This window comes from Cervus elaphus, chromosome X (genome assembly GCF_910594005.1).
Source record: "Cervus elaphus chromosome X, mCerEla1.1, whole genome shotgun sequence".
NCBI lineage: Eukaryota > Metazoa > Chordata > Mammalia > Artiodactyla > Cervidae > Cervus > Cervus elaphus.
Window position 1 is genome coordinate 58,948,975 of NC_057848.1, and position 13,721 is coordinate 58,962,695.

At 43.9% G+C, this 13,721-nt stretch overlaps 1 protein-coding gene across 9 annotated transcripts in view; it reads left to right on the forward strand.

Annotated features, from left to right (window-relative positions):
* Positions 1–4,279: 4,279 nt before the first annotated feature.
* INTS6L (integrator complex subunit 6 like) overlaps positions 4,280–13,721 on the forward strand; it is a 56,830-nt gene continuing 47,388 nt past the window's right edge. For 3 of the 9 annotated variants that reach the window (XR_006339824.1, XR_006339823.1, XM_043895913.1), the window contains exons 1-2: positions 4,293–4,727; positions 4,868–4,945. Coding sequence is in view for 7 of the 9 variants with exons in the window: in XM_043895913.1 (XP_043751848.1) it covers positions 4,617–4,727; positions 4,868–4,945 (189 nt within the window). In the remaining 2 variants the exon portion in view is untranslated. Of the gene's footprint in view, positions 4,728–4,867; positions 4,946–13,721 lie in introns of all 9 variants that reach the window. The other 6 variants (XM_043895909.1, XM_043895912.1, XM_043895907.1 and 3 more) reach the window with 4 other exon arrangements.

The following is a 13,721-nucleotide window of genomic DNA, read 5'->3' on the forward strand; positions in this document are numbered from 1 at the left end:
TGGTCCAGTGGCTAAAACTCCAAACTCCCAATGCAGAGGGCCAGGGTTCCATTCCTGGTCAGGGAACTAGATCCCACATGCCACAACTAAAGATCCATCATGCCACAATGAAGATGGAAGATCCTGAGTGCCACAACTAAGACCTGGTACTGTTGAATAAATTTTAAAAATACAAAAAACAAAACAAAAACAAAAAAAACCCTCCACCCAGAGGCTCCTATGCCCTGACTGGTGACAAGAGGTTACCCAAGTGGCAAAAGCCCTGGGGAGCTTGTCTGGGGGCTGCCCTGGGCCAAGTTTCATCACCAGCTATTTTTATTTTTAGCCTATGCCGCTTCTCAGTGTCACCAGGTCTATAAATGTCCATATGATTTGCTGTGCCTGGGCCAGGGCAGAAGGGAGCAGCTAAGAAGTCTTGTGCTAGGCCTTGTGCTGGAAAATTTGCTGCCCTCAACTGGCATACACCTGTATCTCTGGTGCCCCAGGTTACCTCCATAGGGCACTGCCCTCAATTCTCTGGGCACCCCACCATGGCCATCACTCCTCACCAGCTCTCCTCCAATCAGGCTTCAGAAAGAGGGTTCCCTGAACACAGGTAAAATCAGCAGGTGTCAGGAGGCAGATAACGGCAAAATCAGGTCTCTCACAATCCCACAGGGTGGCTTATCCAAGGCCAATCTTTTGGGGAATGAGAGAGCAGTCTCCAGGCCTGTGGTGCTGCCTGAAGCTAACAGACTCCCTCCAGCCCTCCTCTCTCTTTTGGCCACTCTGCACCCTGCTGGCGAGCTGCTTCCACACTGCTCTGAATGTGTGTCTGGGCTCTCAGGCATCCCGCACATCCCTCTCATTCTGGTGTTATTCCTGCAGTGTTGAGGGGAGGGGAGCTTGAGCTTCTCCATTGGGCGGCTGACCAGCTGAGGAATCTGTTTCCCCCCTTGCCAAAATGGGAAGAAGAAGAATAGGCCTTACCTTACAGGACAGCTTACCCTTGCACACTGTGATTAAGAAATGAAGGACTCAAGACTCTAGTGTATCCCCCGCCCAAATCTGCCAGGGGGGGTGGGCAGCTTGTCCCTACTGAGAGACTTGTGCCCTTCCATGCAGACTGACCATTTACTTTCAATATTCTCTCCAGCCTCTTGTCACCAAAACAGTTTGGCCGATTGAGATGAAAGAAACGGACTCCTCACTTGTCTTCTGTATTCTATTTTTACTCTCATCTCTCCCATTCACCATGCTGAACATGGTCGACGGAATCATCCTATGGTTCCTCGTTGCTCCAAGGCTAAAATTCCAACTCCTCAACAGGGCCTGGTAGGCCTTGCATGACCTGACTCCTCCCACCTCTGCAAGCTCATCCATCTCTAGCCACCTCCATCCCCATTCTGCTCCCCGACCCCTGGCTACCCTACATTCCAGCAATATAGAACTTTCTTTTTTCCACTGGGTTTCTTTCAATGTCTCACCATCTGACCACCTCACCATTGCCTACCTAGAACATTCTCCCTCCTCCCCTGCCCCGTTCTCATCTCCACCAGCTCTCTATCACCAGCCTACTTCTTACATTTCCTGCAGGTCATATCCTTCAGGAAACCTTCTCTGTATATCCCCCTCACCTCTCCAATTCTTCTAGAATATACATTCTTTCCAGTGCTCCCAGAGCACTTAATATAGCATTTTATCTACACTTTTATTTTCCCCACTAGAATGTTATCTACGTGGCCATGGACTATATCTATTCTTTTATTTAACACCTATATAGAACTGACTCTGTACTAAGCACTTCTGTAAACATTTTGTAAATACTAATTCATTTAATCCTCATAACAATTCTATGAGGTACTATTATTATTGTCATTATGCAGATGATAAAGCTGAGGCAGAGTTAACTAATTTGCCCAAGGTCACATAGCTAGTAAATGGCAGAGTTGGGATTTGAACCTGGAAATCCAAGTTCTTTACTGATATAATATGCTGTGTCCCTTGTTCACCAATGTATTCTCTTTTTTTCCCCATTTTTTTTATTAGTTGGAGGCTAATCACTTTACAATACCGCAGTGGGTCTTGTCATACACTGACATGAATCAGCCATGGATTTACATGTATTCCCCATCCCGATCCCCCCTCCCACCTCCCTCTCTACCCAATCCCTCTGGGTCTTCCCAGTGCACCAGGCCCGAGCACTTGTCTCATGCATACCAATGTATTCTTGTTGCTTCTCATATAGAAGATCCACCCAAGGAATATTTGGATAAAGAAAGAATGGATAAATGAATAAAGATTGTGGAAATAACAAAGTCCTTAGTGGGACCAATGGGAGGAAAAGCAGTAGCCACAGACTGAGACAGAAATTAAGTTTAGGATTCAGAGAAGTTGAAAGCAAATAGTCCAAGCAGTAAGGAAGATGCTGGGAGAAGTGGCAAGTGATGAAAGGCAAGGTGGCAGGTGCAGGGGGAGCTCAGAAAGGCAAGGGACAAATGGCTCTACAGTCAACAAAGAAAATATAAAAGAGACAATTAGATTTGGCCAGGAACTTGCCCCTGGATCCTCAGAGCAGTTTCCAAAGAGTGCTGAGGAGAGAAACTAGATGGCATGGCCTTGAGGAAGGAGTAGATGGTGGAGAAACCAGACAGTGAGATTTTACTCTTCTCTGAGCCATGAAAGGTAGAGTTTGGGAGGGGATAGTAATCAGGTTAAGTAAGGTCTTTTTGTCAAGATGTGGTGATTAGGGCTTGCTTAAAGGCAAAAGGTAACAAATCTTTGGCAAGTCAGAAATTAAACCAACCCTCACCAAAACAAAGAGTCTGCTGTATGGGAGTGGACCACACCACAGTCAGCCACATGAAATGGAAACATGGGTAAAGTATGCTAACATTCGTTGTGAAGGGAATGAAGGCCAAGAGAGCAATGCTTTGTAGGAATGCCTTCCTGAGAGATGTCCGGTAACCTCAGACATGAAGTAGAAAGAGGTCTGGACTGAGGGACTATGGTGAAGTATTAAAGTCAATTGATTTAGAGAGTACAAGTGGAATAAAAGAGTAGAGACATGAAGAAAAAAGAAGAAAGTATATTCAACAGCTCAGGAGTTCAATCCCTTCCTGCTCAGTGCCTCATCTAGGAAAACTCCTGAACTTCTAGACCACTGGACCACTGCTTCTACGTCACCTTTTTATTTGTATCACTTTTGTCCCTGATTCATATATTGCTTATGTGGCCTCTTCTGAAATCTTATTTTTATGAAAATGTTATTGAATATGTATTTTTAATGTCTATTACAAGGGAACATAGCAAATGAAGTCATAAACACACTTTAGTTCAGAACTCCACGTTGTGCACAGCATAGTGCTAGGAATACACACCTTCATATTTAAAATCTGAGTTACATGAAGCGGTCAGCCAAGCGTGATTGGCCACTCATTGAGTCTCTCCCTAGAGCCACACCTCAGCACATCCCTCAGTGCTGTCCTCATTTACCTGAGCTGCACTTTCCTTTACTGAAAATTGAACATAATGCCACCTACCACAATGATTTCAAAGACTAAACGAGACTCCTGTGGATGGCTGACACTTCATAGGTGCTTAATAAATGTGAGTTGAATCAGAAACCAGGCTGGCAAACCTTCCGTGTGTAAAGGCTGCAGAGACACAACAGTAGGTGGAATCATCACAGGCAGGCCAGTACTTCGAAGTGCTCAACGAAACTGAAGCAGCTTGTGCACACAAAACGCCAGTTTAGGTAACCATGTTTTAGTTTCCTTTCTAAGTAGAGACATGTGGAATGCAACGCCAGCAACCGACTTACAAATACTGACCCAGAGTGGGGAGGGATCTGAAGGAATGCAAGTAAGTCTTGCCAGGAAAGAAGTTTGCTGCTTCTGAAATGTTTCAGTCTGAGCCACTGGCAGGATTGATCGATTGCAGTAAGCAAAGAGTTTTCTGTGCAGCCTGTCCAAGCATCTGTTTCTGTACTTCTGCACAATTGTTGCTCAAATTCACTCTTCTTTTCGAATTATCATCTTTAAAGAGCAAGCGAAAATCCATTCAAGCCACCCTAAGTATCCTAACAGCTTCCAAGTCCTCTAAAGGAGGGTCCTTAACATTTCCCCTTACCCCCTGCCTGGGTTCAAACTTCAACTCCCAAGGTCCGCCCAAGTCCCTCCCCTTGCCCTGTCATCTAATGAATATGCAAATACCACATAATTGGCAGCCAATGGCGTGGGTTCTGGTCACATGGTGCCCATGGTAGGTGAGCGGACAGAAGTTGTGTGTTGGTGAACAGAGACAGCTCTCAGTCTGGGGCGAGCGCTTCAGTGAGCGTGGACGGATGCTCGGGTAGTAGTCTCTGCGGCAGCAGCAGCGGCAGTAGTGGTGCCAGAAGAGAGGAAGGGGGAGGGCCCCGAGGGCTACACACGCTCACATTTTCAAGTTCCCTTGGAGGGAGAAGAGGTGGGGCTGCAAAAAGAGGAGGCCAGGAGCAGTTCCATCCGTCCCGTCCCGTCTTCCTCTTGCTCCCTGCACCCTGGCTCTGCGAGAGTTGAGGGTTCAGGTGGCAGTACGCGGCAGTGAGGGCAAGAGGGCCAAGAGAGTGGGGAGCGGAGCCAGGGGTGTGGGGGAAGATGCCCATCCTGCTGTTCCTCATAGACACGTCCGCCTCTATGAACCAGCGCACTGACCTGGGCACCTCCTATTTGGATATTGCCAAAGGCGCTGTGGAGTTATTCTTGAAGGTAAAGGGAGGGGAGGGGAGAGATGGGGAGAGTTCCCGAGGGATGGGGTTGGTGGTGGATTTAGGTGCTTCTGTAACGCTGGTATCGCCCCCTCCACCCCCTTCCCTTCGCGGCCCCCTCCGTCATCCCTCGTCCTGTAGCTGCGTGCCCGGGATCCGGCCAGCCGCGGAGACAGGTACATGCTGGTCACCTACGACGAACCCCCGTATTGCATCAAGGTAAAAGGCCATCCAGGGGGTGGGCCGGGCGGGAAACAGGAGCCAGTCGGCCTGGGCAGTCGAGACCCCCTGCCCCCGCCCGAGGCGGTCCTGCGTCGCCAGGCGGGGCGGGCAGGGCGGGGTGGGGTGGGGGCGAGGGCGGGGGGAGTAGTGACTCCGCAGCTTCCGAGGAGCCGCGGCGCCTGGGGTCGGGAAGGGGGCCGGGGGAGGGACGGCCCCGAGGAGAAACCGCAGGAGAGTCGGGCTGGTGGCGGCGGCGAGCACAGCTGCCTCGGAAGATGGCGGACATTTTGCTTTTGTATGAACCGGAGAGGGAGACCGAGGGCGCTGCTGAGATGGAAAGGAGGGAGGGGAGGGAGGAGAGGAGAAGGAGGGCCCGAGACGCGAAGGGAGGCTGCGGGCGGGCCCGCCCCTTCGGGTCGCACCGCGCGCGGTGGAGGCCGAGGGGCCGGACGGCGCCGGCTACTCCGCCCCAAGGTGCTGCGGACTCGCGCGCGGGTTTTCCTGGCGCCCGGGCTCCGCCCCCGGCCCCTCCTCCCCACTCCTCCCGCCCTGCGCCGCTTCCCCTCCCTCTCTTCCTCCCGCTCCCCTCCCCTTCCTGCTGAGAGCGTGGCAGAGCCGGCCGCCGGCCTTCAAAGATTAGACTGCTGCTTTTGTGCGTCTGTGGTCTCTAACCCACCCCCACCCAATGGAAAATCAGTCCGCGGAGCCAGCCTCCCAACCCCCCGGCCCGCAGAAACAGCCCTGTTCACTTCTTCTCCTGTGTCGGTCTGGTTAACCCCGGCTCTGTTACCTTAGCTACTGTTTAGTGTTTCATTGTAGATTCCACCCTAGCCGCGACGGGGTGGGGCGGGGAGATGCCTAGTCGGAACCCGCGGGCACAGAGCTTTTGGGGGACCTGGCCTACCTATTGACATCATAAATTAGGTTTGTGTTGGTCACGTAGGGATTTGTCCAGGGAAGAGAAAGGAAGGAAGGGGAGGACTCGCTGTGCGCAGTTACAATAGCCAAATTCGATGACTTGATCCACGGGGTTCTGACCTGCAGGAGAGAAGTAGGGGCATTTCACCTTCCAGCCCTCATCCTAATGGTGCGGAGATAAAGAACTGCTTTGCCTGCAGTGGCCCGATAAAATAGAACTCAGACTATTAATGCAACCTGCTTAAGAGTCCTGCTTGCATATTGAAATTTTAAACATATATTACCATAATCCTTGACGTCTTTTGCTAGATGCCCTCTTTTTCTCAGAATTCTCTTAACAGAGCCGAGGAGGCACTGAATGTGTTATAATCCGTTTTAGCCGAGTGAGGTGTTTAAAAGAATGGAACCTACCAAACTGAATAGTTGGCTAAAGAGAGCGTTCCTTCAGAAGTAAAACTGAAGAGAGACTTTACTTTTGTAACTCGTAGCTTCGGTTAACAGTTTGATTAGTAGGTTCCCCTGAAAACCGTTCTGGTTTTAATGCTTTGTTTTCCGTTTTTGATTTATCTATTTAGAAAAATGGAGCAAGTAGACATCTTTAAGAATGCCATAAGTTTTTAAACATGTCAGTTTCCTACAAGGATGTGACCATTTTTGTCCATCCTAAGTATGAAAGTCTACACCCTTGGAGTACTAATACAGATAAGAACCCACTGTTGTACTGTGGCCATTTGAAATCTTCCTTATTTTGAAATAGTAAACAGGATAAATTACAAAGCAGTAGACTTTTCTTTCTTTAAAGGAATAATTTAGTTAACATTTTCCTGAACGCCAAGACTCATAGATGAAAAATTATTTTTCATCTATAAAGCTTTTATGGCAATATTTACAAAATCTTTGGAAAGGAAAAAGAAAGTCTGGCCCCTGTCTTAACAACCATCATCACAGCTTTTTTTTTTAACCTAGCATTGTAATCACAGTGTACTGTATTACTTTTGAGTTCTACCTTTTCCATCTGTTTTGTTCTATGAATTATTCCCAGTAGCCACATAGTCTTCATACTTAAAATTTTTCGTGGCCGTGTAACTTGCCCATGGTGTTTTAGATGCTCCAGGTAGTTCTGTGGACAGAGGGGAAAAGTTGGATTTTGCTTTTAGTGGAAATTTCATCTGTCAGCTCTTTTTATCTTGCAACCTTGTACACTACATTTTATCCTGAAGTAAAAAACATTCTTCTAAGCTGGCTTTGATCTTTTTTTTTATGTGGACAGGTATGTGAAGACAATTTGATTAATACTTGCAATTACTAATCATGAGCTATCCTCTTCCTTACACTTTTCCAAAGTCATTCAGGTTTTTTCTTTTTAATCTTATAACTACATGTGCTAGGGAACAGTTACTGATTTTAGTGATGTTCTTGTTATTTTGCTGTCTATAACTGAATTGCTAATGATATGCCATATTTTGGTAGCACTTTCTTTCTCTGAGTCCCTTTCAGTCACTCTTTTTCTGCCCACCCCATCCCTCCCCTCAGCATGTGGTAACTATTTGTTCTTCTGCTTCTAGGACCTAGCCATTTTGGAAGGTCTGAAATTTTAGAACATCTGGTGAATTTTTCTTAAAATTTAATCTAATCTTTCACTTGCTGATAACTGGGAGCCATAAATGTCTGTTTTCTGTCACACCAATTATCAAATAGGTCTTTATTTGACTGTCAGCAGGCATCTTAGTTCCTACTTAAAACTTCACTCTTCCCTAGGAGTCCGAGGTCCTTTCAGCAAAGTGATGTTAGGTGAGGTTTTATTTGTAACTTATTTTTCTGCAGAAAATAACATGAAGTGTATTTTTGGGTTTCTCTACAGTTGGAGGGCTTTATCTCTTGTCAAAGACACTGCTTACTTATTTCTCAGGTCTTGGTTATGTCTAACTGTAAACACTGCAAAACCAATTTTTTTCCTAGTAGAAGATTCAATTGTATTGGTGGTGTAACAGGCATGAGCTGTGCATTTGGTTGGAAGGTTTATTCCCTAACAGGCGTGGAACTATTCCCAGTATATCCACTTACAAGCTCTGACAATAAATCTTGTTGTGAAAAGTTACTGTGACTGGAATTCTTCACTAAAGTGTACTGTTAAGCATATGAATATAGTATTTCACCCAGGACTTCGTAGCTTCTTACTGCACAGCTCCTTTAAAATTAGTCATACCTGTTACTTGCAGTCAGCTTGGCTTGGGTGGAAGTAAGTTTGATTTGGGGAACCATATAAAAGGCATATGAAATGCAAGTATTTTGTGCTATATCTGTTTCAAGTGTTGCTTTGTAGACACATTTTATACATAGTGTCACAAGTGTTAACACTACATTTATACAATGGTATCTCTAGTGTACACAGCTAGGTTGAAGCTGTTTAATATTTTAAAATTTCCAGTGTATCCTTATAAGACTAATACATGGTTTTAAGAAGTGGGGTGGGTTTCTTTTCTCTTTTTTTGGTATAATAGTTCTTAATAGTTTTGGCTGAGGTTCTGCTGTCTTGTATGTTTTGTTTTGCTATGAGTCATAATTTCCTTTTATTCAGTGAATAGCAGAGGTGAGCTTGTCACTACTACTAAGTCTGAGCAAATTGAGGGCATCAAGGAGAAAGTGAGCCATGAGACTGGAGTAGATAAGTGTTCAACATAGTTTGATGTTTGAAGCTACTTTCTTAAAGTGATTTCTTTTTATTGAAGGCAAAACTATTGTTTTAAACATAAAACTGAGTCATTTTTCTAGAAATAGCTGAAACACGTGTATACATCACAGACAGAAGTGGTTTTTTAAAGTATAAATAGGGAGAGATGTTTCAAAGAAATATCCCAAGTCTGTAATTTGAAACAGAGAGCATTTGTAAAAATAAAAATTTCCCTTGAGTGTTGCTTTTTCACATCCTATAGCCAGCCTTGCTTACTGGTATCTGTGTGCCTCTGTTAACATGTATCAGCAAAAGGCAGCACTTTGGCTTGCAGATTTAGGAAGTGAACCTATGCTTTTTAAAGTGATCTTTGTTGAAAACATTTACTGGTATTTTTAACTAAGGCTTAACTTTTTCATATGCCCATGAATATATTTTATGGGCCTTATTTGGAAAAGGAGTGACTTTTAAGGGAGGCTTTCATTGTGGTTGGAAGCTAAGGAAGTGCTTTTGGGTGAAACAGCAGTAATGTAGCCTGTGAGAACAACCAGAGGCAATTGCATTGAAAACTCAAAATGTTACAAAGGTGGTGCATCTACTTTTATGATTAGTTGTTTCTTCACTGACCATGTTTCCTTTTTACCTTCCTCACTGGCCATTTGAAGCATTATTTTGAAATCGAAAAAGAGGAAAAAAATCATCAGCAAAATGAAAAGACAACCTGCTGAATGGGAGAAAATCTTTGCAAATTATGTATCTGATAAGATGTTACTATCCAAAATATTACAAGAACTCACATAACTCAATAGCAGAAAAAAATCTGATTTTAAAAATGGGCAGAAGACCTGAATAGACAGTTTTTCAAAGAAGATAGATGGACAGCAGGCTCATGAAAAGATGCTCACCATCACTAATCATCAGGGAAATGTGAATAAAACCACAATAGGATATCACCTCAGGCCTGTTAGAGTAGCTTTTATCAAAAATACAACAAATAACAAGTGTTGGAAAGGATTTGGAGAAAAGGGAACCCTCCTCTGCTGTCGGATGGAATGTAAATTTGTGCAGCCACTGTGGAAAGCTGTATGGAGGTTCCTCAAAAGATTAAAGCTAGAAGTAACATATGATCTTGCAACTCTACTTCTGGGTATTTATCTGAAGAAAATCAAAACATTAACTTGAAAAGATATATGCACCCCCATGTTCATTGCAGTTTATTTACAATAACCAAGAAATGGAAATGACCTAAGTGTTCATTGATGTGTGAATAAAGAAAATGTAGTATATACATACAATGGAATATTATTCACCCATAAAAAGAAGGAAATCTTGCTATTTGTGACAACATGAATGAACCTTGAGGACATTATGTCAAGTGAAATAAGTCAGAGACAGACAAATACCATATGATCTCACTTAAATGTGGAATTGAAAACAAAACAAAAATAGAACAAGCTCATAGATACAGAGAACAGATTGGTGGTTGTAAGAGGTGGAAGGTTGGAGGGTGAGCAAAGTTGGTGAAGGATGCCAAAATGTACAAACCTCCAGGTATGAAAAAGTCATGAGATGTAATGTATAGTATGGTGATGATAGTTAATAATATTGTATATTTGAAAGTTGCTAAGAGAGTAAATCTTAAAAGTTCATAAGAAAAAAGAAAAAATGTTGTAACTTTGTGTGGCAATGAGTATTAACTAGATTTATTGTGGTGATCATTTTGCACTGTATACAAATCAAATTATGTTGAAAACCTTAAATGAATACAGTGTTATATATCAATTACACATACATACCTAAAAAGTGAATGCTTCCAGATTTTTATCCAACCTATAAATTAAATATATTTTACTGGAAGGAATTTTAGGAATAAAGTACTCTGATAGCGTTTTTTCTTTATGTAAGAGTAAAAGATGGAGGAATTAGAACTTTCAGTCAGTTCAGTCGCTCAGTCGTGTCTGACTCTTTGCGACCCCATGGACTGCAGTACACCAGGCCTCCCTGTCCATCACCAACTCTCAGAGTTTACTCAAACTCATGTCCATTGAGTTGGTGATGGCATCCAACCATCTCATCCTCTGTCGTCCCCTTCTCCTCCTGCCTTCAATCTTTCCCAGCATCAGGGTCTTTTCCAATGAGTCAGTTCTTTGCATCAAATGGCCAAAGTATTGGAGCTTCAGCTTCAGCATCAGTCCTTCCAATGAATATTCAGGACTGATCTCCTTTAGGATGGACTGGTTGGATCTCCTTACAGTCCAAGGGACTCCCAAGAGTCTTCTCCAATACCACAGTTCAAAAGCATCAGTTCTTCAGTGCTCAGCTTTCTTTATAGTCCAACTCTCACATCCATACATGACTACCAGAAAAACCACAGCCTTGACTAGACGGACCTTTGTCATCAAAGTAATGTCTCTGCTTTTTAGCATTCTGTCTAGGTTGGTCATAACTTTTCTTCCAAGGAGCAAGCATCTTTTAATTTCATGGCTGCAGTCACCATCTGCAGTGATTTTGGAGCCCCAAAAAATAAAGTCAACCACTGTTTCCACTGTTTCCCCATCTATTTGCCATGAAGTGATGGGACCAGATGCCATGATCTTAGTTTTCTGAATGTTGAGCTTTAAGCCAACTTTTTCACTCTCCTCTTTCTTTTTTTTTTCTTATTTTTTTATCCAAGTATTATTTTTATTTTGTTTTTTCCCATTTATTTTTATTAGGTGGAGGCTAATTACTTTACAGTATTGTAGTGATTTTTGCCATACACTGACATGAATCAGCCATGGATTTACGTGTATTCCCCATCCCGATCCCCCCTCCCACCTCCCTCTCCACCCGATCCCTCTGGGTCTTCCCAGTGCACCAGCCCCGAGCACTTGTCTCATGCATCCAACCTGGGCTGTTGATCTGTTTCACCCTTGATAATATACATGTTTCGATGCTGTTCTCTCTAAACATCCCACCCTCGCCTTCTCCCACAGTTCACTCTCCTCTTTCACTTGCATCAAGAGGTTCTTTAGTTCTTCTTCACTTTCTGCCATTAGAACTTTAGTGAAAGCTTATACAGAGAACCCTCCATCAGTCATGTGTATACCACACATGCACACACCAACGAAGACCCAGCACAGTCAAAAATTTATGTGCACTTTTGTTTGTTGTTTTTTTCACAGCAAATAAAATATTCCTTGTTTTAAAAAAAGAGAGAGAAAAGTGGGGGAGGTTTTGGTAGAAGACTAGATCTGTGGTCAAGGGAATTAGCACTGCTATTTTCAGATTAGGTACAAGCTGGAAGATGACTGCAGAATGCTGAGAAAATTATGGAGTCCTGTCTGTTCTGTATTCTAAACCTCTCTTGTGTCCATTCATTCTTTTTTTCAAGTTTCCATTTTATTCATTTGATTTATTTATTTTTGACTGTGCTGCGTCTTCGTTGGTGTGTGCAGGCTTCCTCTGGTTGTGGTGAGCAGGGGCTACTCCCCAGTCATGGTGCATCGGTTTCTCATTGCAGTGGCTTCTTTTGTTGCAGCTCACGGGCTCTAGGCAAACAGGCTCAGTAGTTGTGGTGTGGGCTTAGTTGCTATGTGGCATGTGGGATCTTTCTGGACCAGGGATCAAACTTGTGTCCCTGCATTAGTAGGTAGATTCTTAACCACTGGATCACCAGGGAAGTCCCTATCCATTCATTCTTATTTGCTCCTCTCTTGTTTCAACTTTCAACAATCCTCACCTGGACCATTGTGGCAGCAGCCACTCACTTGGTCTCCCTACTTCTGGTCTTGCTCACCTCTGATTCTTCACCCTCATTGCCACTATGTTGCTCATTTTTAAAGTAAAATAAAAACTCATTCCCACACTAAAAATTCTTCACTGACTCCCCATTATATTTCAGAATAAGATCCCAGATCCTTAGCTTGGCTTTGCCCACAGTGTCCCCTCACACTTTTTTCCTGGACCTCAGGCTCCAACCACCATAAGAACTTGACCATCTTCTCCAGACTCAATATGCCTCTTGCTTCTGTGTCATTGCTTATGTTGTTCCCTCTGCTTGGTTAGCCTGACATGCCTCAATTCTTCATTCTACACTTTCAAAAGTCATCCTGCCCCTCTGCCCACCCCTACTGCAAACAGTGTAACAACTTCCACTATGATCCCTTAACCATCAGCCCAGAAGATTCCGCTTGCTTCTTGCAATCACCTCCTCCCCTGAAGGTAGCCATTGGCCTGACTTTTACCACTGCTGTGGAGATATGACCAAAATAGTGTTTCTGGAACAGAAGTCTGACATTGGACTGATACTACAGCAATTTAGGCTTTAATAAACCATATGTTCAATGAGCACCCTCTGTGGACTATACTATACTATACTTGGAGCCTAAGGTGACTCCAAGAAAAACTTGGCCCAAGGGGAGATTGGAGTAGTAAAAGATATAGTCTTAATCCTCAGGGTCTTGAGAATAGTCACTGGAAGAAGTTGACTGGAAAATGTGGAGTAAGGTATGGGGGATGTCAACAACAGTGGATTGTTAACCAACAGATTGGAGGTGAGGGAGGGAAGATTGACAAGACACAGTGTTATTTCAGTTTATCCAGTCAAGATTGCAACTAGCTGAGATTGGATGCGAAAGGGCTTTGAAACCTACAAGCTAGAGTTTGTACATTTCTCCTGAAAGGAAGAGCTATGAGGTGGATAGCTCATAGGGAATTTTTAAAGACAAATAGGGTAAGGATTGTGTGCTTGTTTGATGATGAGGCAGAAGCCCATGTTGAGATGGGCTGGGGAGAGGGGAGGATGAAAGGTGGGAGAGATTTAAAATATATAGTTGAAGTTGCCTCATTTTGCATGAATGCTAGTCACTTGAGAGCTTTTGACTTTGAGGTTGGGATGGGGGTAGGAGGGACTGCAGAAGGGCAGGACACCGTACGGAAAGGGCACATATGTCCTTTACATTTTGCCTTTGCTTCAGGAAGACAACTGCTCCGAATACAAGGTTCTCACTTTCACAGAGTGTTCCAAAATGACAGCTCTTCCACATTTCAGGAACAAGTGTGCTTTCTAGAGAAGGGCAGGATTGAAGGACACTCTGTATGTGGGGAAGAGAGGACGGGGATGAAGAAGGGAACCAATTGGTTTAATTTAAGTACTTAAATGAGAAAGTCTTTGTAAACATGTCTTTCAGCACCCTTTTACCA